At 47.6% G+C, this 26,640-nt stretch overlaps 9 protein-coding genes across 9 annotated transcripts; 5 read left to right on the top strand and 4 right to left on the bottom strand.

Moving 5' to 3' along the window:
- The first annotated feature begins 179 nt into the window (after positions 1 to 179).
- Positions 180 to 547, top strand: HD556DRAFT_1370761 (uncharacterized protein). Its single transcript, XM_041302925.1, has 2 exons — positions 180 to 386; positions 438 to 547. Exons 1-2 carry the CDS (start codon positions 222 to 224, stop codon positions 447 to 449), a joined length of 177 nt encoding a protein of 58 aa, XP_041160631.1. The 5' UTR covers positions 180 to 221; the 3' UTR covers positions 450 to 547.
- A 3,882-nt stretch (positions 548 to 4,429) lies between these two features.
- Positions 4,430 to 5,176, bottom strand: HD556DRAFT_436925 (uncharacterized protein). Its single transcript, XM_041310591.1, has 3 exons — positions 4,844 to 5,176; positions 4,648 to 4,763; positions 4,430 to 4,584 (listed from the first exon to the last, which is right to left on the bottom strand). The coding sequence occupies exons 1-2, from the start codon at positions 5,068 to 5,070 to the stop codon at positions 4,667 to 4,669; spliced, it is 324 nt and encodes a 107-aa protein (XP_041160630.1). The 5' UTR covers positions 5,071 to 5,176; the 3' UTR covers positions 4,430 to 4,584; positions 4,648 to 4,666.
- Position 5,177: 1 nt separating this feature from the next.
- On the bottom strand, positions 5,178 to 7,451 carry HD556DRAFT_436736 (kinase-like domain-containing protein). Its single transcript, XM_041310590.1, has 12 exons — positions 7,107 to 7,451; positions 6,987 to 7,045; positions 6,866 to 6,928; positions 6,769 to 6,813; positions 6,671 to 6,715; positions 6,485 to 6,620; positions 6,362 to 6,427; positions 6,131 to 6,310; positions 6,046 to 6,076; positions 5,957 to 5,994; positions 5,661 to 5,906; positions 5,178 to 5,604 (listed from the first exon to the last, which is right to left on the bottom strand). The coding sequence occupies exons 1-12, from the start codon at positions 7,149 to 7,151 to the stop codon at positions 5,377 to 5,379; spliced, it is 1,182 nt and encodes a 393-aa protein (XP_041160629.1). The 5' UTR covers positions 7,152 to 7,451; the 3' UTR covers positions 5,178 to 5,376.
- Positions 7,452 to 8,594: 1,143 nt separating this feature from the next.
- Positions 8,595 to 10,306, top strand: HD556DRAFT_1475598 (uncharacterized protein; the record flags this gene model as incomplete). The annotated part of the gene is made up of 6 exons (XM_041308523.1): positions 8,595 to 8,652; positions 8,750 to 8,898; positions 8,960 to 9,086; positions 9,148 to 9,267; positions 9,412 to 9,530; positions 9,644 to 10,306. 6 exons carry the CDS (start codon positions 8,595 to 8,597, stop codon positions 10,055 to 10,057), a joined length of 987 nt encoding a protein of 328 aa, XP_041160628.1. The 3' UTR covers positions 10,058 to 10,306.
- Positions 10,307 to 12,041: 1,735 nt separating this feature from the next.
- On the top strand, positions 12,042 to 13,333 carry HD556DRAFT_1443028 (uncharacterized protein; the record flags this gene model as incomplete). Its single annotated transcript, XM_041306549.1, has 6 exons — positions 12,042 to 12,078; positions 12,132 to 12,352; positions 12,418 to 12,470; positions 12,532 to 12,749; positions 12,802 to 12,998; positions 13,046 to 13,333. 6 exons carry the CDS (start codon positions 12,042 to 12,044, stop codon positions 13,331 to 13,333), a joined length of 1,014 nt encoding a protein of 337 aa, XP_041160627.1.
- Positions 13,334 to 14,510: 1,177 nt separating this feature from the next.
- On the top strand, positions 14,511 to 16,338 carry HD556DRAFT_1370700 (uncharacterized protein; the record flags this gene model as incomplete). The annotated part of the gene is given in 11 exon segments (XM_041302924.1): positions 14,511 to 14,547; positions 14,558 to 14,724; positions 14,738 to 14,874; positions 14,928 to 15,091; positions 15,133 to 15,135; positions 15,147 to 15,184; positions 15,237 to 15,266; positions 15,328 to 15,545; positions 15,598 to 15,794; positions 15,842 to 16,260; positions 16,271 to 16,338. Coding segments are annotated over 8 exon segments (968 nt in total), but the record flags the coding sequence as incomplete, so codon positions are not given.
- Positions 16,339 to 18,821: 2,483 nt separating this feature from the next.
- HD556DRAFT_436222 (uncharacterized protein) lies at positions 18,822 to 20,045 on the bottom strand. Its single transcript, XM_041310589.1, has one exon. It carries the CDS (start codon positions 19,864 to 19,866, stop codon positions 19,117 to 19,119), a length of 750 nt encoding a protein of 249 aa, XP_041160625.1. The 5' UTR covers positions 19,867 to 20,045; the 3' UTR covers positions 18,822 to 19,116.
- A 324-nt stretch (positions 20,046 to 20,369) lies between these two features.
- On the top strand, positions 20,370 to 22,969 carry HD556DRAFT_1308155 (uncharacterized protein; the record flags this gene model as incomplete). Its single annotated transcript, XM_041300094.1, has 9 exons — positions 20,370 to 20,481; positions 20,709 to 20,771; positions 20,830 to 20,900; positions 21,006 to 21,086; positions 21,728 to 21,733; positions 21,928 to 22,063; positions 22,200 to 22,315; positions 22,640 to 22,817; positions 22,860 to 22,969. The coding sequence occupies 9 exons, from the start codon at positions 20,370 to 20,372 to the stop codon at positions 22,967 to 22,969; spliced, it is 873 nt and encodes a 290-aa protein (XP_041160624.1).
- A 1,090-nt stretch (positions 22,970 to 24,059) lies between these two features.
- HD556DRAFT_435883 (uncharacterized protein) lies at positions 24,060 to 25,307 on the bottom strand. The gene is made up of 5 exons (XM_041310587.1): positions 25,113 to 25,307; positions 24,932 to 25,060; positions 24,723 to 24,884; positions 24,484 to 24,665; positions 24,060 to 24,430 (listed from the first exon to the last, which is right to left on the bottom strand). Exons 1-5 carry the CDS (start codon positions 25,173 to 25,175, stop codon positions 24,166 to 24,168), a joined length of 801 nt encoding a protein of 266 aa, XP_041160623.1. The 5' UTR covers positions 25,176 to 25,307; the 3' UTR covers positions 24,060 to 24,165.
- Between the last annotated feature and the right edge of the window lie 1,333 nt (positions 25,308 to 26,640).

Raw genomic sequence — 26,640 nt, 5'->3', positions numbered from 1 at the left:
AGGCGCAGCTGGCATGCACCTCCCTCAGCCTACTCGTGCAGCAGTTTCTCAGCACGCTGGCACCATCGAGCCTTACGCATGGTATACCTTATGGTGGAATTGTCTTATTTCATCTACGTAGTGGTGTAAAGGAGTGCAGAGGCGCTTCTGCCGACCGAAATTGAAGCTGTTCACGCCTGCTGAGAGTTTGGGTGGTGCGTTTTTGAGTGTTACTTGCACGGATGGGGCATACGAGTATCCCGCCGGCGGAGCGTGAGGCTTTGGGCATTGAGAGGCTGGTGCGCTTGAGCTGTGGCATTGAGGAGGTGGAGGATTTGAGGGCTGTGTCGGATGGGCTGGAAGATGTGGATAGTGGGTGTGAGAGCGGGTTGGTGATGCCGTCAGATGTGAGTGATTGTGATGCATTGAATGAGCTTTGATCGTAGACTTTGTTCCAGATATGTATTTAGATATTATCGTGATTGTTTCTGCGCCTGTTAGATGACGTTCATTGCACAATGTGCAGTCTCTGAATGCATCAAGAAATACAATTCGCTGAATATAGAACACTAGTGCTGAATCATGCTGGCCAACGTTTGGTCTACTTAGTAAGAACTAACGCCTATGATCCCACTGCACAGGATATCGCGTGATCAAGGCGCCTGCAAGTATAGCATGTGAAACAGCATATCTAACGGGGTCTCTTCATTACCTTCACTATCGCCTACATCCCGATAACCGTCATGCCGCATGCAAAGATCACAAGCACGTCAGCGAAACAGGGAGAGGTAGATCAAGGATTGATATCAGACTCATCAATACCAGTTCTCCTGAGCGCGAATGTGAGTATATTACGATACATTATGATGTATGACAATATCTTCCTTCTTCTCATCAGTTCTCTCATGACCCACCGTTGATGGGCGAAAAGAATCCGCCAGCCTATGGTGCACAGCACCGCCAGGATGCACTTTGGGAAGGTCAGCCAGCATATTGTTAAACCAATTGACTGACTCAATATCAAGCAGGAGGGAATGAGGCGCCCCCTCCTTCATGGTGTGAAAATATATGGTCAGATGGAACACGAACTTATGAAGATGATCTACTCCGCATGTATTCATCACGCCGACCTTTACCAGGAGTGCGATTAGGTGAGCAATGAAAGTGCGATGAGAGCAAAACATTCATTGTCGAGCGTAGATCACTACGAGCAGCTCATTGATGGATGCGAGTGGCACATTTCACCATTCGGTCGGTCTTACTTCGTCAACCACAACACTCGGAGCACATCGTGGAAGAAACCAGCACCAGAACGTCCAGCAGGCAGTTTGATGCCAGAGTGCACCATCAAGGGTGCCAGGTCGTGGCATACCGGAAACCTTGCCTGCTTGGGCAGTGGCAATATAATGAGCACTATCTTGGATGGTTCAATTCGCCAGTGGACCAGAGCTGGACGGCCGGTGGGAAACCCTCTCAAGAGTCAACAGCGACAGAACATATTATATAAGAAGAATAGCAGTGTCTCCAGACCAATTGATGGTCGTAGGTACTATATGCGGAGGAATACGGCTGTGGAATATAAAGGAGGGGAGCTTGGTAGGTCACCCGTGGGAAGGGAATCCTAATGATAGAGTGGAGTGCTTCGATTGGTCACCAAATGGTACGGAGGTAGCAGGTGGATTAAGAGACGGAACCATACGACGATGGAACCCAGCTACTGGCCGACAAATTGCACCACCGATAAAGAGCAACGATCAATGTGTGACGAGTTTCAAATACTCTCCACAAGGCGACAAATTTGCGAGTGCCGGTTATGACCTCATCATGCGCGTATGGTCAAAGGACGGCGAGCTGCTCATCGAGATCCGAGACATCTCGGTGACGTCGTTGTGTTGGTCTAAGAATGGCGCATACATCTTCTCTGCCTTATATGATAACACCATACGAAAATGGCAATCCATCGACGGGAAAGAACTCATCGTCTTTCGGGGTCACACCAGAAGCGTTGATTCCCTTTGTCTGTCTCCTGATGGATGCTATCTTGTCAGCGCATCAGGTGATTACTCAGTTCGCATCTGGGACCTCGAATCCAATCAGCAAGTCGGAGACCCACTCTGGCATCACGACTATGTTTACGTTGTTGCCATGTCCTCCGACGAACAATACTTTGCTAGTGCTACTGCCGGACCGGATGCAAAAATCTATGTGTGGAACTTAGAAGAAGCAATCCGGCACGCTCGTGGGGTTGGCGTGCGTGTATACATAACTTGAGTCACTGTCTTTTCTAAATAGTTTTGTGCATCGCCCAGAACGATGCAGATCCAGAGTCCAAAGCAAAGCCTAAGGCGAGTAATGTTTCTTTTCTTTCGTACCTCTTCTGATTTCTTTCCAGGGACGTGCAGCTCCATTCAGAGATGTATGGTAGTTAATCTCGAACGACCTGATTCTTCACTCGTGTATCTACATTAGATCTCTTTTACCCCCAGACGGCAAACCAATAAATCGAACAGAGGCTTGGCGAGATATGTGAGTCTAGCTGTATTCTTTCTGAAGTGTTGCCAGGTCTGACACTAAGACAGGGAAATGACTTCTGGGGTGATGACACAAACCAGCCGTCTCATCGCTCAGCAGACACATCATCTCCGCCTAGTCTGCGCAATTTGTTCGGCTTCCTGCGCTCCGGCACTCGACCTACGAATACGATTCAGCTCCAGCCCCGGCGTCTGAATTTCAGTTTATTTCCTGGGAGAATATCCTCGCGCCCTGTTGTTGTTGCTCCTTGCCGTGAGGAAGACGTAAGTCGTTTGTCATCACTACCCTTTGTGACATGGGTTACTCAAATAATTTTGCAGAGATATGGCATTGTCCCTGAAACCGACGCAGAAGCAGAAGCAGCTATGCAACGCACGAATAGCAACAATGTCGACAGCTCAACGCAGCAAGGACAAGCTGTAGTGGGGACACAAAGGTCTCAAGGACAAGGTGTTCAAGGGCAAAGTCCTGATTTCGAAGCAGGAGAACCTCTGATAGGATGCTGTGGATTTTATCTTGCTCGTCGTCGGCCCGCATTGAACTAGTCCTTCCACAAGTTTATCATGGAGGTTATTGTGGTTCTTTTGCGAAATCATTTCATGCATGAGTCAACGCGAGTTATTGATGATAGAGGGTGGATGTAGTGGAGGCTTCTATGGGTGCGCTGAAGGATGAGGATAGTGAGTGAGTCTGAGTTGGTGGCATCATCGTGTGTGAATGATGATGGGCCTGGCGTGGTTGATGGTTTGAATGGGAGATGTGTGTAAAATGGTATCACTGTAATTGTTCGAATTCGTAAACACTGCCTTGCTTTCAAACACGCCAGTCCGTAGACGAGCCAGACACGCCGACAACAGTTCAAGACAAGCTGCGGTGGGCGCACATTGTCCGGGCCAAGACGACTCACTAGGGCATATTCTGCTGCTGCCACAGGAGAACCATCATATGTGATAGCAAGCTGTCTCGTCCGTCATCGACCCACCTCGAATTAGTCCCTCCATGTGATGAGACTATTGCAAGTCCTGTGAGATATTCCTTACGAACGTAGCTTGAACGCAGACTTATCAGTGTGATGTATTGGGTATTGGAGCTGATAATGAGTGGGTTCTGAAGTGCGTAGCAGATATCACATGCACCATATCCTGAAGCTTGGTGCGACTGCACAAAGTTCATAGACGTCCGTCTGACAGGAAAGGAGGTGAAGGTGAAGAGGGCTTCATATCGGCCTTTACTTAGTGGTGGCCTGCCACGCCATCGCTACACAAACTGATGAGATTGCATTTGAGATGCACCAGTTAGGGGCATGCAGGGGGTACAAGACGCTAACGCGTAAGATATCGGTTCAGTGTCTCATCGCTCGGGTAACCAGGTTTCTAGGACAATGGATTGATTCCAGTATCAGATAATATAGACGATCACGAACGATAATTTCTTCGTCAAGACCGACACACGTTGGAGGAGCAGTGACAACCGAAAAATAGACGAAGGGAATTATGGAGCGGTGCAAAGTGGATGACGACGCAATCCTGATAGGGTACTCCAGAAAATGCCGAATCACGGATGTTCTCGCGTACAAAAAGACAGGTCACCACAATGCACAGTACAATTTGTCCCAAAAACTGTACTTTGCGTCGCCTCCCGTTTGCGATCTCGTTTCAACCCTCCAGTTCTCATTCTCCAGTCCATCAAGATGATGACTGCTGAGCTACGACCCTGAAATATGTGTTAGACGGACCCAACAAGTTTCGCGACCAACTTACCTACGCGAGAATCGTGACAGCGACGAGCAAGGTGCATGAACACAAACTATTGGAAGTAAGCTTGAAAACACAATCAAAAGCATAGAATGCAAAGACGATGGAGGTATGAAATTATTGTCTGCAAACTCTAGATCCGTGAATACATGATCAAGTCCACGGTTGAGGGTTATACCCATCCACGAAAAAAGGAGGGGCAAAATCCCCAGTTCTGGAAAACGAGTGTAGTTATTAGGTGAAAGAAGCGAACGGCAATAAGTCCGACGAGACTAAAGCTCGGGAATGATAGTGATATCTAACATATACAACGACTAGACTGAACATGTCCCCATGAAAGGTGAGCTCAGTCACCAAAGTACTGCGATGGTGTGAAATCTACCTTAACGATACCCGTACGCCTAGAAATATGCCCCACGAAGGCGGACCACACCATCTTTGAGTCGCTCCGTAATGACAGGACTCGCTGCTGGACGGTATTTGTAATCCTTCGAGTATCTGTGCAAGAGGAGAGTCAGACTCTGCACCATTCGCTAAAGCATAAAAATATGGAGTTTGCACACAGAAGGATATCTCACCTTTCAGCATGAATGACCTTAGGTTGTGATCTCTTGGGCTGCACCTGGAATGCAGCCCAGAAGAGGAATGCAATCACGAGAAGGAGTGCAATGCGCTTCCAGAGCGAAGGTGCAGGGTGGTTAAAACGGGGATCTGCATGGAGTTGCTGGATTTGAGACCGCAGTTGTGGATCAACTCCTATTTCAGCGGAATCGTCGGTCGAGAGTGCCTGATATTGAGCTGACATGGCGACGCTGGCACAGTGACAAGTCGAAAAGTGAAAGGTAGTGCGGTAGGTTGAACGGTCGGAGATTTAAATTGATTGCTCTACGTGGCGGCCGCAAAGTCCGTGGACTGGTGAACTTGTCAAACACAACTTGCAAGCCATCATAATTTAGCATGCTGCGTACACATGTACTGTGCTCGGTGATATAATAATAAGACTCAAAATAAGGAGTATATTAATCAACGATCATCGAGATACTTTATATATAGGTGAGCTACAACCGCAATCTATATCCAAAGCGTACCATAACATACATCGAGCGCTGAACTAGTGAAAAGGAACACTGGCTAGCTCTTCTTCTACAAAGGAAGCAGCATCCCCAGTGGAAGGACGAACTTGAGGCTCTGCTGACCAACATCTGCGCATGAAATCCAGATGCGGCTGGTTAACGGTCACACTAGGTTCAGGCCGATATGGCTCTACGCGCTTGAACTGAGCACTGAATACCTGCTGAACATTTTGAAGCCACCAGAAGGGCTGTTTACCCGAGAAGACCTATACGAAGCAATGTTCAGGTAAACCTCGAACATGGTCCAGCATACGCAACTCACATGGAGCATGATACAACCGAGCGAAAATACATCGCTCTGACTGTTTGGCTTTGGGAGATCGGCATCGCTGGCACTACCATCTGGAGTGCTCTCTGGTTCCAATGAGCCGATCAATTCGGGCGCTAACCACCGGACAGCGCCACTCGAATGAGAGTTGTAGTACGATCTGTCTGCCTCTGCGAGAGCCACTGAGAGACCGAAATCTGTCAAAAATGCATTGCCGTTGCGGTGGATCACAACATTTTTCTTCCAATTATAGAGTTAGTAAGGACTCCAAAGCATCGAAGAGTGCATACACTGGTCAGGTCCCCATGAATTACTTCTTGTTCATGAACTAGAGAAGTTGTCAGAGAGAAAACGTGTATCTGGAATGGCGATTCCGTACGATATCTCAAGCCATCCACTACCTGTTTCAGCTAAATAAAGGCATCCACTGAGTAAAGACTTATATTTGGCATGATAAATCTCACCAGCTTTAGTTTCTGTTCCATGGTGAGGTTCGTGTGCTCCAGGTAACTATCAAGTGCCCCGTTATGCATCCATTCTGAAACAAGAGCAGGCAATTGTCCAAAACCGGAGACCGTGCCGTGAAGGGTGAGAATATGCGCATTCCTCAGTCTGATCCATACGGCTACCTCGCGGCGAAGTCTCTGCGAACAGGTATTCGATGTCTTCACATTACGGAATGAATGTCAACATACCTTCTCCGCTTTTTTAACGGCTTCTTCATTACGTATGTCTGTAATCCTGATAGTTTTGACAGCAACCTGTCCAGCAGATGTGAGTCGGCGACATTCGCAGCCTGAGGGTAACATCATATGTACCTCAGTAGAGGTTGCTGAATCGATAATCCTTGAACACTTCCAGATATCGCCCAAGCCGCCAGATGACGTGGGATATTCTGATTGCTTCCTGATGGATGTAGGCGAAATGGCATACGGGTCCGCATCGAAGGCCACGCTGTGTCTCGTGTCTCAATATCTGCAGTTTATGAAGAAATTTGCGCTTACGGCCGTGCACCGGGGGTAATCGGCTGTATCATAATCACGGCGCTACTGTTATCTCGTGAGGAAGTGTCTTATAACCTAGAGCTGTGCGAGATACTTACGATGCAAGATTATCATTCACTATGTTGGACGGTATGGGTCCATTTCTGTAGCCTGCATGTTCAGCGCTATCCACCATGATATGGTGATTAGACATACGGCTGCAGAGTGGTAATATCAGATAGTACTGACACTGGTACGACTGGTATCGTAGATGGGCGGCTGTTCAAGTTATAGCATGAGAGAACCATTTCTTCATGGTCCTTGGTTGAAAACTCACATTGCAGGATCTGCGAAGGCGGCAGCACTGTCTACAGACCTGACATTGCCATTTTCAACCTGTCAATATGATGGTAGGATCAGTGGTTGTCTCTAACGACTGAGAAAATCAATGCCTCACAGTTTGACGCTGGGACTTTCGAAAAAATGATGCGCAGCAACCCATAGTAGTAAGTAAACGGTGGTCTGCTCTGCGCTGGTTAGAAGGGTCAGCAGCAGCGAGCAGGTTTAAGAACAGCTGTCCGCGTCTAATATGCGCGGCATGGCTGAGGGACCGTCTCTAAAATTATGCTAGCGCCCTGCCACCTGGCAGCATGCCACACGTTGGCGCAATGGATGGCCAACCAAACCTCATCATGATTTAGTCACTGGGTGATCCTATAGGGCCTGTGGTGAATCTCATTAATTGAATCAGACCCTGAAGGCCTGACATGCAGTGAGGTTCAAACGTTCAACTTGTCAAGTGGGGTGGCACGGAAAATCTATTTCCACCTTTGCGTTTTATATTAATAATTAATTATGATATCCCCATCGATGTGAACCGCGTCCGGTCCATATTTTGTTTAGTTCCGGACCTCCCGTGTTATAGTTTTCTAACTCTTGTAACCGTTCAAACTGGTCTGGTCCCTTGAGGAACCTGCATGTAATGTTCAAATTGTGAAATGTGATGTTGAAAACTGTTCAGTCGTTCAGCCGGCCAGACCTTAGTTAGTACTAGTGTGATTATCATAACTAAATCTGTTGCATCCAAGAGTTAAGAATGGCATCTGAAATTGATTGGGTGCACTGGTGGCGGCCTCTCCTTGACATGCAACTACAGACTCGCGCCAAGCTCGCAGTAAAGAGTGGGACGATGGTTCATGATTCATTGATGCAGGTCAAACAAACGCTGCTGAACAGGGTCCAGAAAGGTTCTCCTCAGAACCTGTCCGGTCTGTATTCAGATCCGACAGAAATTTGCTCGAACTGGACTTCAATGAACCGGTCATCGATAACGACGACTCATCAGCTTGTCACCCTGGGCACTGCCGCCACTGCGGCAGGTCTGGATCAAGCAACACCACAGAGTGAGGCAAAAACGCTTCATCGGCCAAAAATAAGGGTCTGATTCGAATTCACGACGCGTTGTTCGTATTATTCATATAGCTATAGTGGCAACAAGCAGCGGATATACAACAGAGACGTCATTATTGGCTGAAGAATACGTACTACGTAGTCACTGTGTACCCAGAGGCGGTGCGAGCTGTAGCGGTGATAGGCAGACCCGACCATGATGCATCGATGCATGATGCAACGATCTGTGTTGTGAACCAGAAACCGCATTTTGAGTTATGACTCGGAGATAAATGTGCTCCGATTTTCGGTTACAGTGGAGCTGCCACCTGTGATTAGAGTGTCCTTCGATCGAGACTTGCAATCAAGAAATCACTGTGCTCATGCACATAGCTCATGAGTCCCTCTAAGCGGCACGGCTATAGGCTATAGGCGATAGAACGAGTCGAGCATGGTCGTTTGCGATGTGTTGGTGTATTGTTGAACTATGTGGAGGCACTGCCGATGTCCTGTGTAAGGTATCTGGGTTTCAATTTCTTTGCATCGATGCAACACGATGAGGAGAGTCGTCAGAAGCGTGTCTAACGATGACGACGACGAGTACAACGGTTCAGGTTTGTGATTCACGACCGTCTTTCTTCCGCTTTCCCGCTCCCACACCTCGACTAAATATACTGTGTCTGCTCACTTGACGCTGACTACTACAAGCAGATATGCAAATGTCGGATTCGGGCTCTGACGCGGAAATGGAGGTCGATGAGGTGAATCGGAAGCTCCAAGAAGAAAACGATGACAATGAAGGGGAAGATGAGAAACTAGAGCCTGAGGACGAGGATGAAGAACCTGAACCTGAACCAGAGGTGTGTCGATATCATATATTTCTGGTTATTAGCATACTGAATACTGATACCATGTCTTCAGGATGCTCCAGAGTCTGAGGAGGCTTCTCCTCCTCCATCTCCGCCCAAGCAGCCCCGTCTTAAGATCAAACTCAAGCTACCGAGCGCGCCCAGCACTGAAGATGCTGGATCGCGTGGGCGTTCTGGTGGTGTGTCCTGCGTAGTCCTCCTCTCGCGCGCGCGACTGACTGTTGAGCTTATGACGCGTAGATATCGACGTAGAGTCAGAAGATGAAGATGACGAAGGGGAGGCGGTGGGCTCTACGCGCCCGATGACTTCCCGTCAGGCGGTTCTCGCGAGTGTTGTTGGTTCTTCGCATGTATCTCTATGTGTGTTCCTTTGTTGTCTGCTTCTTTACTCTCGCTTCGAGTTCCTGAACATTTCTCTGACTGATTGTTGTACTGGTATCTCCATATGTTGCCATGTTACACATTTCATTTTCCTAGCCGCTGAGCGCTAACTTTCATTGACAGCCACTGGCGAATCCTCTCGAAAGAAGAAACAACTCACAGAGAGCGAGCTTGCACTTCGACGCGAAGAAACGGCACGAAAACGTCGTAATCTCACTGAGAAAAAGCTCGAGGACGAGAAGGTTCGTCAGTTATATTTACTGTGTCTAGGAGGGAATTGAACATTTTTCGTAACTTCACGGACCATCAAATGAACATCCGATATTCTATTTGTCATCCCCTCTCACCCCTACAGGCAGAGACTATCAACCGCCTCCTCAAAAAGCAGTCCAAGTCAAAGGCCAAGCGCAGCGCGCTCTCCACCGCAGAGGCCAGTGCATCTGAAGGTGAGCGTGAGGTCGAGCAAGAGGAAAAGGAGGTCGTGCTACCGACCACTTGGCGGTGGGTGTCCAGCACACGACCTCTACCACGGGAGGATATTGCTCAGGGCAAGATGCGCCTCACATTAGGCGTGCCTATCTCTGTTCTTTCCAGCACTTTGCTGGCACCACAGCCACCTCTACCAAAAGAGACGCCACAGTGTGACGTCCCTGGATGCACTCAAACACGAAAATACCGCCTAGTACGCGATTGGGTCCGTGGGGCATGTGGTCTCACGCATCTCAAGGTTCTAGAGGTGGAGGCGAGTACGAAGATGGAGATTGCGTGATCAGGAGTTTCACGGCACTTTAGGAAGTCCGTGCATTTTGTCTTGTGACATGTCGTTTCGGGACTCATGATTTTCAAGGTGTAGATCGTCGTCATTTGCAACTTGTTCTCGCAGTTACTTGTTAAGCTTATTCACTGTACTATGAATTCATGGCGCTTTCACTTGGTTTACATAACCTTTTAGGCGTTGACATTTCACAACGGTAGTTGTGTCCTAATGGAGATCATCCCCATGGTCTGGAAGTCTTCAGAAGTCCTGTTGATCGGAAAGATTATTGCTTTGCTTGATAAGGTTTCTGGTCCCGAAGGCGTGTTGGGAGCAGAATTATTTGTGGGCAATTGTGCCGGCATAATCGGCAGCAACAGTTTCAAAGTACTAAACGGTTAATGTATAGCAAATGTCACTAGGAAACACCATCAGAAGATATCAGCGTGTCCACATCCCACCGTCCGTCGTCGTGTGAGGTGGGAACAGTGTTTGCGATGATATCCTCGTCAAGATTTCGGTGGAAGACATGCTCCAATTCTGCAAAATTATAAACTTGGCCTTTTGACGGTCCCACTTGTCGACGTCTTTCGGATCCACAAACCGCTTTGTGATTCCTTCCAGCCGATCTTCGGGGTTTTTTTTTGTATTTGACAGTCCCACTTGTCAATGTCTTTCGGATCCACAAACCGCTTCGTGATTCCCTCCAGCCGATCTTCAGGTATTTTTTTTTGTAAATTTTGGAAGACTGTTTTTGTTGACATTTGATTGCAGGACTTTTGAGACTTCATTTACTTGACAATGTGCCGTGATTTCTCTACTGAATATCATATTCTTTCGTCTTCTCATCTAGTTCTTTCAACTTGTCAATCTGGCAGTAGGACCACACAAGACCGTTTCTCGCACAATCGCGATATGTCCGAGTCGATCCCAATGAATTATCGACCAAAAGAGCCTAGCTAGCTGCATATACTAATGTCTGATGCAAGCGGTGACATGTTTGCTACAGCGCTTGAGGACAATACTTTTTGGTGGTACGGTTTTAAAATTTACTTTAACTGTTTTTTTCTTTTCGTTGGTGACTCAGTCTGTCCGTGTCACATTCGCGCTCTGTTAACAAGTCCTTTTTATAGACGCTGTTCCTAAATTCCGATGAGTCGACTATTCAGCTATAGTATACCATACGAATTTCGGTCACCTCAGTGCTAGTATGTATTACTGTTACAGCCTTTTCTTATAATTCATATCAGCTTGTTATCACGAGTTGCAGCACTCCCCCCACGGTTCAAGGTTCCTGGCGGCTCCCGGAGTTCCGAGTGAACTTGAGACTAGTCCAAAACTTTTACTTCGTCCATGAATCGAACAGCTGCGATGGACCGTGGAACATCGTCTCAGCCAAGAATTATCCTCGTGATTTTCTTCTATGGCATCTAGCCATGTAGGTAGAGCCCATGGCGTCGCATGATCGAACTGATCGGTGGTTGTTTCGCAGATCTGTGCAGACGGCAGTATTTGCATAAAGTTGATCGAACGGCGGTGCAACATTGTCATTGCAGCGTTAGCCCCTAGCTATAGCTTTTCATTGACAGCTTACATAAACACGGACATTTTAAACTTCTATCATACATACAGACACTGATCGGCACAGGCTGACCATGCGGTATCTTCATTATCACGTTATATGGAGTATTCAAAAGCCTTTGATTACGGAAATGTGTATCGCAAGGGTTAACTAAGCAGGGCTCTACGTAGTGGACGACCATCAGATCTGCGACAGCACTGTGCGATGACCGGACTCGTTGCTCCCATGCTAAGGGTCAGCCGACGCGGGGGGTAACAGATTAGGAAACATTCAAGGTCCGCGTATGTATTTCATTTACGAGAGGATCACCAAGTCCACATTCAAAAAATTTGGATTGACGAACACTTTTTGTATAAATTCAAATCACAGCTCATACATAATGCAGTTCGTCCATCCTAACTCCCCAGAGAACGTATCATGTCGTCCTCAGGCCCCACCCTTGCGCAGATCGAAGGTAAGTCTGCCTGCCTGGCTTGCTGTGTCGCTTGAGTTAATACTCCTTTTTAGTTGTAGATATCGTCCTCACGATCGTAGCTGCCATTGTCACATCCTTCCGCTTGTGTCTTCGTACGCGGCAGCGTCGTCTGTGGATCGACGACATGTGGGCGGCCCTCGGCATGGTATTCATCTTCATGTTATTAATTGCCGATTGCTTGTATCTGCAAGACTACGGTGAGGATCTCCCCAGTGTCTATGGCGCATGCATCTTGCTGAAGAAACGCAGAAAGGTACTCTCAAGACACAAGGATAGCATTATACTATATGTGCGTTATACTTTCTTCTTACACTTGAGAGACGCTACAAATACCACATCAGGATTGCCCAGTTCTTTTACGCAGTCGTATGGTAAGATACCGACGCTCTAGCGGTGGCATCGAAAAGTGGCGGAGCTGACGTGCACGCACAGGTCATCGAGGCTATCCATATTGTTTACCGTTGTACGACTCACAGTCCCGGGAACTTCTATCAGGAAGACTCTTATATCCATCGCCATTACCTTCGGCGTTGTATGGGCCCTACTTTTTTCACAAGTGTGGTGGGTTTGTGAAACTGAGCCCGGCTGGAAAAGACTCCCACATCCGCAGTGCGATCTCGGCAGAAGTGTCGCGATAGCGCAGATAATCAGTGTGTATTTATTATTCATCGAATATATCGGTCTTCTGACGTAGCATTTCAGCCGACGTTCTAGGAGACGCTGTCCTCATCTTCGCTCCATTCTCCCTCATCTACAGAGTCAGATTGTCAAGCCCGCAAAAAATCCGGGTACTAACCGTCTTCTCCGCATCGACGATAACCACCATCGTCAGTCTCGCCCATGCGTATTACATCTTCTCTGGTGGAGGGACAAAGGAGGTCATGGCTGCTATAGTCGAGGTGCGGTATCATTGCACAGACCTCGAGTGCTGCTGATCGTGTTTTAGGCTTCTGTGTCTCTAATCGTCGCTAACTTGAGCGTCGTCGTCGCTTTCTTCTTCCATTTGAGTGCAGAAGAGAATTCGACTCCGGGGTCCATCGTAACTTTCGGATCACTGCCTAAGAGGCGCGTTCGGGACCCTCTCGCTACGACTATTTCAGGTATTGAAAGTACCCCGATCGTACTGGAGGACCTCTCTGAGCCGCATCCCCGTTCTCTCAAGACACGAGACGACGATGAGATTACTTTGAGCATCAAGGAGGGAAGACAGACGAAGCCGGATGACTTGTGTTAGAGCGTCGATTCGTTCCGGGTCTTTGTCGATCGTGTTAGAGCACGGGGAATATTAATATAGTATTTTGTTGATTTGCTGTACATGCTGACCTATGTCGATAGTCCAACAAAACTGTTCATAATTACATACCGACCTACATCTACAATATTAAAGCAATGCAGAATCTTGTTGTGGTTCAGACAACCTTAAAGAAGCTGGGCAGCATCAGTAAACTGCAATCTTCGGTACAGTTCTGTACAGTGCCACAGCTTGGTCCCTTCCTTACAGAACCTCCCAGCAACGTTACCTTGCGAAGCAAGGTCAAATATGGGCGATTTGATGTGATTTCCAAATAATAGTGGATATAGTGACGCAATAAAACGTGATACGATAAGATAAGATACATAAATAATAGAGAACAATGGTGTAGAGACGAAGACTCTGAATGAAGAATCGTAACTAGGACCCTCAGACCGATTACAATAAGCCGCGATGCCAAAATCTGAATCACGTGCAGACATAGCTCTGCAATTTATGGTCCAGCTTGAGCGTGCTGGATTGAAAAAGAACTTATCAGTAAACTACAATGGGCTACAGTGCCACAGCTTGGTCCCTTCTAACGTCCCGGAAACATAGTAATATAAATGTTATCATATCATATAAATATGAAAGGCAATATGGTGCACTGGTAACTACGTGTTGTTACTGGGGCTTCTAGTGTTCCGAGTTCAATTCATGCCTTTAGCATTTTAAAATGCCAAAAATGCGATTTTGTTTTGGTTTATTTTACTTTGTTTCTGGGATGTTCTGTACAGAAGGGACCAAGCTGTGGCACTGAAGCACTCTGTAGGAGCTGTACAAGGCCATTGTAGTTTACTGATCTGGCAGGTTCTCGCCCCTAGTTAGTAGCAAACATCTGATAGCGTCACTATTACTAATAAGTAATGTTTATGGTCACACACAGGTGTTTCCTGTAGTAGCCCGACTCAAATTTAGAAATATGTGACATCACAATCAGGGAAGGCGAGGAGGTAGCTTTTGTTTCCCTCCAAACCTAAACAAAGGCGGTGAGTTGAATTTGGCCTATCTAATAGCGGTAATACATCCATGACACTGATCAGCGCTCAGCGCTAGCACAGGCTATTTAAATTTAGTGTCTGGCAAGATGCATATGAAACATGCGGTATCTTGATATATGAAAGCCTTCGATTAAGGAAATGTGTATCGCAAGGGTTATGTAACTAGAACTAAGCAGGGCTCTACATAGTAGACGACCATCAGATTTGCGACAGCACTGTATGATGAGCGGACTCCATGCTGACGTTTAGCCGACGCGGGGATGAACAGATTAGGAAACATTTAAGGTCGTGTATGTATTACTTCATTTACGAGAGGATCACCAACTTGGTCCATACGAATACGACTTTCAAAAATTTTGGATTGAGGAACACTTTTTGTATAAATTCAAATAACATCTCATACAGGTTATGCAGTTCGTCCATCCTAACTCCCCAGAGAGCGTATCATGTCGTCCTCAGGCCCCACCCTTGCGCAGATCGAAGGTAAGTCTGCCTGCTTGACTTGCTGTGTCGCTTGAGGTAACACTCCTTTTTAGTTGTAAATATCGTCCTCGCGATCGTGGCTGTCATTGTCACATCCCTCCGCTTGTGTCTTCGTGCGCGGAAGCGTCGTCTGTGGATTGACGATATGTGGGCGGCCCTCAGCATGGTATTTACCTTCATGTTATTAATTGCCGATTGCTTGTATCTGCAATACTACGGTGAGGGTCTCCCCAGTGTGGACGTCGCATACATCTTGCTGAAGAAACCCAGAGAGGTACCCTCAAGACACAAGGATAGCATTATACTATATGTGCGTTATGCCTTCTTCTTATACTTGAGAGACGTTGCAAATACCACATCAGGGTTGCCCAGTCCTTTTACGCAGTCGTATGGTAAGACACCGACGCTCTAGCGGTGGCATAGTGAAGTGGCGGGGCTGACGTGCACTCACAGGACATCGAGGCTATCCATATTGTTTACCGTTGTGCGACTCACAGTCCCGGGAACTTATATTAGGAAGGCTCTCATATCCACTGCCGTTACCTTCAGCGTCGTATGGGCTCTACTTTTTTCACAACTGTGGTGGGTTTGTGAAGCCAAGTCCGACTGGAAAAGACAACCACATCCGCAATGCGATATCGGCAGAAGTGTTGCGATAGCGCAGATAATCAGTGAGGATTTATTGTTCATCGAATACATCGGTCTTCTGACGTAGCATTTCAGCCGACGTTCTAGGAGACGCTGTCCTCATCTTCACTCCATTCTCCCTCATTTACAGAGTCAGATTGTCGAGCCCGCAAAAAATCCGGGTACTAGCTGTCTTCTCTGCATCGATGATAACCACAATCGTCAGTCTCGTCCATGCATATTACATCTTCTCCAGTGGAGGGACAAAGGTGATCATGGCTGCTATAGTCGAGGTGCGGTATCAGCGTATAGACCTCGAGCGCTGTTGATCATGCTTTAGGCTTCCGTGTCTCTGATCGTCGCTAACTTGAGCGTCGTCATCGCTTTCTTCTTCCGGTTACTAAGTGCAGAAGATGACTCGACTCCGGGGTCCATCGTAACTTTCGGATCACTGCCCAAGAAGCGCGTTCGGGACCCTCTCGCTACGACTATTACAGGTGCTGAAAGCGCCCCGATCGTATTGGAGGACCTCTCTCAGTTGCATCCCTGTTCTCTCAAGACAAGAGACGAAGATGAGATTACTTTGAGCATCAATCAGGGAAGACAGACGAAGACGGATGACTTGTGTTAGAGCACAATGACGTCGATGTCTTTGTCGATCGTGTTAGAGCACGGCGAATATAGTATTTTGTTGATTCGCTGTACATGCTGACCTCATAGATGTCGATAGAACAAAACTGTTCATAATTACATACCGACCTAACCGTATCTACATCTACAATAATCAAGTAATACAGAATCTTGTTGTAGTTCAGACAACCTCAAAGAAGCTGGGCAAACTTTAATGAATGCGCCAGCGAACACTCAACTACATTTAATCGGTTACAGAAACAAATTGCTTTGGAGCGGGAAACTCTGTATAATTCGCTGTAGATATCAATTGTACATGGGCTAGTTATAGTCGCGAACCGTAAGGGTCCTCGGGTATGGCTAGGCCGACTGATTAGGTGAAAACGGAGGCAGAGTAAGTGGCGTTGAATCCTGACAGGTTGTGCTAGTGAGAGCGAGAAAGAAAGTACGAGAAACTGAATGAGTGGCGTACGAAAGGGTTTGGTTTGGACAGAGTGACAAGAATCGCATAGCGGTTTTGACGGTTTTCGGTACGGTGAAGGGAGAATGGGGAAACAGTAACGAGAGTGTGTGTTTGAGGGTCTATATAAACGAAGGTATCAGGTGAGAAGGAATAAGAGACCATGCTGGTTGTCGACGATAGTGAGGTGAGGGAGAAGGAATGCCGTGTGACTCGGATGCGAAGCATGGTGCTTCTTCGCATCAATGAGTCACGTGGATGGTTCGGACAGATGAACCGTTTCGAACGTTCTTAATGGTCGGGGCGTAGAGGATATGGTATCCTCACATAACTTTTGGATATGAAAGCACTAGAAGGAATGGTTGCTGATGATGTCTGCGACGAACGATGGAGGGGATGAAGCGAGGGTCTTAGGATGCCTGTCTATAGCTTGCTACAGGTTCTCGTTGTATTGCGTTTGGGGAGGCGGAGCAAATATGGGAGTAGCTGGGGACACATTGGCCAAGTTGATGCGTGCAAGGAGCGGCCCAGATATTGGCAGCAATGGGAGCGAGGTAAACGAGTCGAGTATAACATGCTAAATAATCGACATGGCTTATGTCAAGACCATGCATCTCTCGAGCAAGTGCCTCGACTTCGTCCAGGGTAGATTTGACAGGTGCAGGGGGAGGAGTGAATACGACGCGCTTGGTTTGTACTTCTCTCTCATCTTCTTCGTCTGAATCCCAATTCTGATGCGATGGCTTCGGCCTAGGTCCACGAGTATTGCATTTTGATTTGAAGTGGCTAGCAATGGGCTCGCCGTTTAGATCAGCATTGAACGCATCATCCGAAAATACAAATCGCCCAGCCTCCAAAACTTTCTCAAAGTCAGGTGCTTCATCCCTCGTGTAGTTAGCTTCTGTAAGCTGAAGATGTCGGTCGATAGCTCTTCGTGCGGAGCGGGGTAGGCCTTGCCAAAAGTACTGATTGCGCTCGTGAATAAAGATCTTTGAGTTGGCTTCTAACCAGATGGCAATGGGACGAAATTGACGATAATACTGGAGGAGTTTTGTTTCCGTGGATATGTCCGAGTCTGCTGCACTGAGAACGACATGTTCCAAGTCCTGGATCGTATAGCGTATGCCCAGTTCAGCTCGAGAATACATTGCCAGAATGCTCTGTTTAAAAATGCCATAATTCCTACTTTCGTATCCCGTCAGCGTGACCCAGAGTCGTTTGGTGAGAACGTCCGTATAACGAATGAGAGTCCTGCACTTCTGTTCGTCCGTGAGTGCGCAGGAGGAGGCTAGGTCCTCGAAGAATTCAAGAAACTCAATAAGCTCGGACGCTTCGCCGTCAAACGAAGGCGCCTTGTTAGATCTAGGGCCAGGCATTGCCAAAATTCCTTCGTTTGCGTTCGACATGGGTGGCGTGATTGACAAGTAGATATTTGTGTGATGTATGACGTTCACAGGGAGAGGTTGGGATGAAACAGACGTTCGTTTGGGAAAGAAGCGTGGAGTGAGATTAAACGGCTGTGGCTGCACGGACAAGGTAGGGAAGAAGTGGTGCGAGTGAGATGCGACGGTGATGGTAGGTTCGTTTGATGAAAGCGAGGATCGGATACTATGTCTTCTGAGCTGGATTCAAGAGGCTGCTGAGGTTTGAAATCGGCGAGATTAAATGGTCTAATGACCGGGTACTAGAGAGAAAGACTAGAAGATCAGTAGTAGATCAACGAATCAAACTCGGGGTGCAAAAGGGGTGTTCAAAACAATCCCCTCGCGGTGGTCCAGACTGCTTAGTGAGTTCGAAGGGGAAAGTGAACGAAGTTAGGTTTAGTACGAGACAAGAGGAAAAGAACAGTGTTTCGACGAGTGATGAGACGTTCGCCACGCTTAGACGGCTTCCGTGGTGCTTTGGAGCGGGAAACTGAGTATAATTCGCTGTCTGTATGAGAGTACATTGGCTGTATATATGCGCAAAACGGTAAGGGTCCTCGGACCGAATGATTATGAGACAATGGACGCAGAGGGGAGTGGCGTTGAGATCACAAGGTAAGTTTAATGAAAGAAAATGGAAAGCGGCATAGCTCGGATACGAAGAGTGATGCGGCGAGTCACGTGAACAGCTTTGCCTAGTCGCGTCTCCAGATCCCGCGTTTTTTTTTTTGATCACCCACTCGTTATTCTTTCTTGATCGAGGCACGATTCTCCTCCCCATTTACCAATCGTGACTTATTGGCTGGTTTTTGACATACAACATAGACACGCCTTCGGTCGTCTTTTTTCCAATCAATTGTGTTTACAGTGGCAGGTCACGAAATACAATATTTGTACAGTCTTGGACAATCCTTCATTTGTCTCCGCAAATAGACACAGCGTCTCTTCGCGTTCTCACCGGCACCCTCGACCTGCCTGGACATCCCTCAACGAAAAAAAGAAGTTGTTTCTGTGCTGGACCACGCTCTCTCTACAATCCAGTCGAGAATATGCTGTTGTTCAGCCTTCAGTCGCTGACCCTTGTCGCGCAGGTAACTTTGTTCATTGTAGACTTCGAAGGTGTCTTGCAGAATGAGAGAACAGATCATCGATGATTTGCAGGGAGAATTCATGACCATTGGTTTCGTGTCCGAGCCTCTGAATGTGGTCAATGGATAACATCTCCCAAAATTCTATCCACAGTGACATAGTTGCATAACCTTCGAGTACGATCTGTGAGAACATAATTCGTAATTGAGCTGGTGTGCGAATGAGCAAAAAGACGAGGTCACAATACATCGTTAGAAGAGAGTGCGCAGGATTTCCTTCATCATCAACGATAGGGCCAATAGTCATTCGTGTATTTAATAGATAGATTCCGTCTTCAGCAGAAGCAGTGTTGGCACCGAATGTAAAGACATTGACACAGATATCTCCAATTTCTTGAGTGGCAATGAATTCACCGTACAACGACGTCGATTCGTTCCGGGTCTTTGTCGATCGTGTTAGAGCACGGGGAATATAGTATTTTTGTTGATTCGCTGTACATGCTGACCGTACGGCTGCAGTGGAACATAAAGGAGGGGAGCTTAGTAGGTCACCCGTGGGAGGGGAATAATCGTGGAGTAGAGTGCTTCGATTGGTCATCAAATGGCGCGGAGGCAGCAGGAGAATTAAAAGACAGCGTACGACGGTGGAGCACGACTGCTGGCTACCACCCATAAGAAGAGGCAATGGATGGGTGAAAACAATCAAATGTTCTCTGCAATGCGATAAGTGTGCAAGTGGCGGCCAGGGCACTATGATCTGCATGTGGTCAAAGGACAGCGAGTTGCTCCTTAACAAGGGACATGACAACTGGACGTTATCGTTATGTTAGTCCAAGGATGACGCATATATCCCCGACTCCACCATCCAAAAAGGGCAATCGATTGACGGGAAGAACTCATTATTCATCATACCGAATCCGTCATATCCCTTTGTCTGTCTCCTGGTGAACGGTATCTGGCATTAAATGACTATTCAGTTCGCATCTGGGACCTCAAAACTTACCAGAAAGTCGGAGTCCGACTCAGGCACGACGACCAGGTCTTGGTTGTTGTCATGTCCTCTGATGGACAGTACTTTGCCAGTACTGTCCCCGGACTGGAAAAAATTCTATGTGTGGAGCCTAGAAGCACCACTTGAACGCACTCGTGGGGCTGCCATGCGGCGTGTGTCCATCACTTTCGTCCACGTTTTTTGTAAAAAAAATTGTGTAGGTCAGGGCGATGCGGAGTCCAATGTTCAATCGGGTGTGGCGCCGAAGAGGCATAATGCCCGAAGTCACTGGAAATATCGAGGGGGAGTCTGGCAGTGACTCAGACCAGCCTGAGTATGGCTTGGGTTTTAAGTTGATGGAGCTGGTAGTAGACGGTACTCGTAGTTGTAAGTCGGAAGTGCCAACCTGAACAGTGAGATCCGAATTGAGACTCGGAGCGATGACTAGTAGTAGGCAGAATGTGATAAACGCGACTCGGGCTCGGAGGCTCAGGCTACTGGTTGAACGAGCCGTCATAGACTGGGAACTTCAAGTGGACACCGAGAGTTCAACCGCCCGCACAAGTGTCGAGTTGCCAACTTGAAGTCACTGAAGCTATCCAACGTGGGCTCAGGCTCCGAGTACTATCCCAGTGATCGAGTCCAATGTTGGACTTCCGAGTCAGTTGCCCTTGGAAGTGAGTTGAAAGGCTTGAAATTGATAGCCACCTGAGGCTTACCAGTACTACCGCCCAGTAAGCCAAACTTCAACTTTCCTTCCGGCCGCCCAGTTGACAGTTGATTCGGAAGTGAACGGTTGGAGCCTAGTAAGTATGTATTGCAAGATGATTTCGAATGCCACAAACGGCCTAGTAGGATCTCCAGACAACATGGTTGCGCGATGTCAACGCGATTATGCCACTGTGTGGTAGCGACATGAAGTCAAGATACTCCTGCCAGTGGTGCGACGTGTACATGATTATCTAAAGACAGCAACCGACATGGCAGAAAAGGTAAATTATGTCGCCGACGGATGCTCCAGATCCGTGCGAGATTTTTCTTCAGGTTCGTCGCCACTGTAATGTCAAATGGCATCCGAAACGTAATCCGTATTTTTCTGCAGCGCGGTCACTCGCGATATCTGGTTTCGTATCTTTCATATTACAAGTACAATGAGCGTGCTGACTTTACAGTGTTTCAGGTGCAATACTACTCTCTGTTCATGCGCCAGCGATGTTATGTCTTTTGCCATTGATACATGTGATCTTCCCTTATGGGTTAGCCTACTTGGATGCTATCGTGATTGCTTTTATAAGCTAGCCAATTTTAGCAAGCTTTTGCCAGCCAATCATATACCAGTGTTCACTCTCACTTGACTCTCACTGAGACAAACCTCACTTGTCGCTTCAACTTGACTTCCAACCCGATAACTCTCTCCCATCTCGCATCTCCCGTCTCACATATCTATTTAAATTTTGAGTCCCACAGTACTAGTCGCTGCATACCGTGTGGCCACCTAAAATTCTCGGATATTCCACTTCCATTGGCCAGTGACTCAGACATTCACAGTACGGGCCCCGCACAAACACGGGGCGCGGTAGCTTCGTCCAAAGTTTTTCCTTCATCTAACATGCTCACTTCCAATTGGCCATAGTGCATAGTGAGTTATATCTTCACACCATGATGGGATAGCGCTGAAGCAGACATTGCGAACTTGCAATTCCTAGCATTGCCAAGTTCAACCATCAAGGCATTCGACAGGGACAAATACATGGCGCAGCATCAGCTGTGCCCAATGACCTTTCTCATCCTACATAAAGAACTCCATTTGCTCGTTGTGTGACGCGATCTAAGTCGAGCTCTGGAAATTTTTCATGTGCACCACCCACTACCGAGGGAATTGCCGACAATCATATTTCGAAAGCTTCCCGTCCATCGGTAGAATTAGGGGTCCTCGACTGGACAATAATTTTAGCTGGTATCGGCGTTGGTGAGTGTCGTGTACGTCTTTCCTGAGAGGTCCACAATTAAACCGGTCTGAGATAGTTCTACGGTTGATGATAACTGGAGCAACTGGTCGCGTGCAAACTGGAGATTCATGCTACTTGTATTATCTTTGGACGCAGGCGGGCAACATTTGAGGCGCACTTGGTTGGATAATGACGAGATTCGCTTACTGACACGAGGCAGGAATGCTATGGCCCGACCATCCATTCCAGCAGGGAGAGGTGCCAAGCCTGGGGTTATTAAAATATATATTTTCACGAAGAGCCCTTTTTGCGAGGCCTGTCTCCTATTGGCACCCTGTAGACAAACCCAATAGAGTCGTACTACCGGGTTATAACTCCGACAGAAGTTTGAAGGGACCAGCAGGTCACCCGGGGGCCATAGGAAGGATCGATAAGAAGTTACTTATAACTAAACCAGACTTATCGCACCCTCAGAATCCTGCTGCTATACGCCTTCAAATTTCTTGTACACTACAACCGAATCCATCCACTCGCACTCATACAGTCTCTACCTGGATGCAACGGTTTAATGTTGAGTTGACTTCGAGAGATGGCAGCAAGCCCCCCAAGTCCAGTTGTGCGGGCTTTATCGAAGTGCCTATATCATCGGATCGCAAGATCTAGATGGGCCACAGAAAAGAGAAGCGAAGGCTATGCATCGTCGAACACGCTCTAGCTCAAACTGTATGACTAACCTGCTGTACGAGCTGATGATCTTCCGGCTATCATACCCAGGTTCGAGTTGACGTTGATTGATGTATTACGTGCTGTTTCTAGGTGTATTGGGCAGTACTATGCACCGCATTGCCCCGGTCACTTCCGCCAACAGCCATACATCATTGGAAGACTCGGCGGAGCACCGCGGGTTGGAAATAATCTGGATTTGATCCTTGGTGTGTGGAACTCGGCGTCCTTGGATAATTGGGCTTTCCTACGACAGCTCTCCTCTGCCAATGAGATGTACATCTTTACCGGAACTCTGTTCATGATGCATGAGGTCCGACGTCGTGTGCTTGTCTTGTCGTGTGCAAAGTATAGTTCACTTACATAATTGCACTCCATGGGGCATGTCAGCTATTATTAGATTGCTTATCATTGTCCATGACAAGCTCCTCGACATGCTCTAGCAGAACTCAAAAAATAAATCTCCACATCACATATATTACATCGCAAACATAACTACATAAAGAGACCAACGGGATTACAATCGATATCTGGCACTAGTACAATATAAACATAAACTCGAAAAGTTACCGGGGATTCCCCTCCCGCCCATACGTCACGCCCACACCTCACTTCTACCCCACCTGCGGCGTAAATACCTCCTTCGCTCACATCGGATACGGCGCCTACAAAGGAGAGAATAACAATCAGAAAAGGTCATGACAGGAAAAAATAAAATTGAGTTCAAGGCTTTGTAAGGTGGAATGGGAAGGGGGACGGGAACGGGTAAGGGCCTTCAGGAGTTTTGCCACCATCACCGGTTCCGGGATGAGGTTATCTCGGGAGGAACAGTCAAATTAAGGATAAACAGGGTTATATGACGGAAGAGTGCCATGGTCTACTGCACAGCACACATCAAAGAAGATATCTATGAAAAGACTGGCGGCATGGCGCAAGGTGATAAGAAGGGAAAGCTATAAAATGGGAATAGCGAAGATGAGAATGGGCGACATGCGCATTGCAAATGAGTGTGAGAATGTACAGCATGATAGTGGGTATGAGAACGTTCCGGAAAGCATGAGACCTCAGCAGAAATAACAATGCAAAAACCAACCAGCAGACAGAAAGCAAGAGAGCAATGTGACAGAGCCAATAAGATAACTTGACGAAAGAAAAGATATTAAAGTTCCAAAAAAGACACATACTCATGATCCTCTAATACGATTGGAAGATGGCCAATCCCCCGTACACTGTCAGATGACGAGCTAGATGATGACTGATAGGAGAAATAACGTGCATTCCGTCGCGATGATGGGGTATCAACAAGATACGGGCGCCTCCGCATGAGAGAGTAAGGAACTTGGGATGGAAGCGGAGAAGAAGGAATTTGAGGGGGAGTGCGGAGACGCTCAAGCAGGAGTCATTCAGCCCGGGACCCAGGATCCCCGGAGCCGGGGTTCGAGGGGTGGGAAACCTTGTTCCATAGAGCAGTAATTCCATGTTTCCCTTTGGGATCGCGGGAAGGTGTCCGTCCACTTGGGTCGCGCGACACGGAGCGGGAGCGTATGTTGCCAGCCCCGCCCCGTCCAGAGGACTCAAATTCAGCGTGATGATGGACTACACGTTCAACGTCAGGCGAGTGTACACTGGTAAGGTTTGCAGTTCCGCCTCTGCCAGTCGAGTGTCTGATAGGGGGATCATAAGTTTAAAAGTTCAAGATCGAATGCAACACACATACATCGCTTGAGCATGAAGATGCTTCTTTCTTTCCTCTTCGTCCATGTTGTCGACGGTGGCAGCAGCTCCATATTGAATGTTACCTACTCCGCCTCGTCCCGTGGAATGAACTATTGGACCACGAGACTGAGAACGAGAGCGGGAGCCTGATATGTTGCCAATACCGCCTCTTCCAGAAGAATACTAAGAGGTATTTGGCTTGCATCAGTGTTTGCGGGACATGACATCAGATGGACATACAATCGGGTTGGATTCAGCGTGGTGCTTCTTGACTTGCTGTTCATATCCTGCCTGAACCGCAGCATGCTCGTTAAGAATAGTTACGGTCTGGGGGTGGTCTTTTCCGACATCCTGAGAAGGGGTGCGCATGTTACCCACTCCACCCCTACCCACAGAGACCATCTGCATCTACTGAGCAAGCATCTTGGAGCGAAAGCTGTGTAACATACCCTATCAGGATGTACAGCTTGCTCCCGCCCACGAGTCGAATCAGAATCATTCAGATCGTCGACGGGACGAGGATCACTTGAGACGGAAGAGCGCCGAATGTTACCTGCTCCACCTCTGCCCGAAGATTGCTGACGCACGAAAACGTTATTAGATGGATTTGGCAGATACGAGTGCACTTACAAATGAATCACGTCCCCGGGATATAGACCTGCTCTCATTGCTAATTGAATCTGCCATGAGCATAAATTAGTTTCTGCAGCGAGAAACGATGATGATGGGCAAGAGGAAAGAAAGTGGAGTAAAGTTGGACAGGAAGATGGCCGTAAAAAGGGTGCTGGAAAGGGTGACAGGGAGCCTAAAGTGAGTCAAGCAATGCTGTGCACGAGGTCGGATCCTGCACGAACTTTACCTGCAATAGCGCTCAAATTTGAGTGACAGCCGGAAGACAGCTTTCCCTGGGAGATAAGGGGAAACCCAAAGAGACAGCTGAGGCCGGGTACTGAAGTGAATGCGGGGCCGTGCGATACCCCTTATCAAAGTTCTCTGGATTATCTCTCCAAAGTGGCACTCATCTTTCTTGCGAATACAACACACATGTGAAACAGAAAACTCACTTGGTACATTCACCAACGTCGCCCCATCATCATCACTGTCATATGTATACACCCGACTCAGCCTCTGTAGAAATGACCTTGAAACCGGACGTTCTCCAGACATGTTGTCTGGTGTTCTGTTTGTCGCCAAACCAAGGTCTATTAACCGACTACGGGAGTTGTGTCGAATGTATCGATATCGAGAGAGGAGAGAGAGAGAAAGAGAAATTCTGGATTTTCTTGGCAAATAAAGGAAAGTGTTGACGCGATATCCAGTTGGAGATGGCGTTATATGCGTGATCGATGACCTCCGGATCCATCTAGCTGTAGCGAGTCCGCTGACTTCAACTACGACATCAACGGTCGGATCTCTGCCCAAAAGGACTATTAAAATGGAGCTGGCTCTGAACTAGTACTGGACAGCGCTCTTCAAACACACCTCCGTGACGTACATATCCAGCAACCTCAGCCTCTTCCAAGGGCCAAGGCCATAGATCCCGAGTTCTGCCGCATTCTGCCCAGGAGGTTCCGCCGCTGTATGACACTACAGTTCCAACTCCTCTTCGACTCCTCTTCAATTTGTAGTCACTTGCGTTCTCAACGTGACGTGCGCCATCGGTAATCCCGGCACGACGTCAATTGTGAGTCAATTGCCTGTCACTCGACAGCCAATCGTACTTCAAACCCAGGTCACAATTTGATGCGAAATCCATGTGACTGTATCAGACGACTCAGGATCGAGGCACGACTCAAGCATAGCCAACAATGACCTGGATGTTGAGAGAAAAGACCATTAGTGAGTACTCATACATTATCCCAGCACGACGTTGGAAAGGAAAGGAGGAGTCCGGGCCCAGAAGTATCAAACAAGCGTGCATACACAGTAAGTCCGACGTGATCGAAACGCAAAATGTTCCATATGACCGACTGATACGACCCTTTCGCGTAATTGCAGGTTGTGAATCTTGTCACGTTGTTGTCTACAGTCTTACTGTATTACAACCATTTCGGAAGATAATGCCCGACGTGTCCAGACTCCAGGCTGCAATGCCGATTTGTGCAGCGTCCACATCAAACCATGTGCGTGTCCTGGCACTTTTGCGTTTTAATGGGAT

The sequence above is a fragment of the Suillus plorans genome (genome assembly GCF_016647745.1).
Source record: "Suillus plorans strain S12 chromosome Unknown HD556scaffold_26, whole genome shotgun sequence".
NCBI lineage: Eukaryota > Fungi > Basidiomycota > Agaricomycetes > Boletales > Suillaceae > Suillus > Suillus plorans.
This window is presented reverse-complemented; position numbering and strand designations above follow the sequence as displayed.

Excerpts from the sequence above, each read along its gene's own strand:
- HD556DRAFT_1370761 (XM_041302925.1), top strand. The coding sequence starts at position 222 with ATGGGGCATACGAGTATCCCGCCGGCGGAGCGTGAGGCTTTGGGCATT.
- HD556DRAFT_436925 (XM_041310591.1), bottom strand. The coding sequence starts at position 5,070 with ATGTCAGCTCAATATCAGGCACTCTCGACCGACGATTCCGCTGAAATA. Across the intron at positions 4,764-4,843 it reads AAGGTCATTCATGCTGAAAG|ATACTCGAAGGATTACAAAT; the intron begins GTGAGATATCCT and ends CCTCTTGCACAG.
- HD556DRAFT_436736 (XM_041310590.1), bottom strand. The coding sequence starts at position 7,151 with ATGGGTTGCTGCGCATCATTTTTTCGAAAGTCCCAGCGTCAAACT. Across the intron at positions 6,428-6,484 it reads ATTCAGCAACCTCTACTGAG|GTTGCTGTCAAAACTATCAG; the intron begins GTACATATGATG and ends TCTGCTGGACAG. Across the intron at positions 6,311-6,361 it reads CCGTTAAAAAAGCGGAGAAG|AGACTTCGCCGCGAGGTAGC; the intron begins GTATGTTGACAT and ends ACCTGTTCGCAG.
- HD556DRAFT_436222 (XM_041310589.1), bottom strand. The coding sequence starts at position 19,866 with ATGCAGATCATAGTGCCCTGGCCGCCACTTGCACACTTATCGCATTGC.
- HD556DRAFT_435883 (XM_041310587.1), bottom strand. The coding sequence starts at position 25,175 with ATGCTCATGGCAGATTCAATTAGCAATGAGAGCAGGTCTATATCCCGG. Across the intron at positions 25,061-25,112 it reads CCCGGGGACGTGATTCATTT|CAATCTTCGGGCAGAGGTGG; the intron begins GTAAGTGCACTC and ends TTCGTGCGTCAG. Across the intron at positions 24,431-24,483 it reads CATCTTCATGCTCAAGCGAT|ACACTCGACTGGCAGAGGCG; the intron begins GTATGTGTGTTG and ends TCCCCCTATCAG.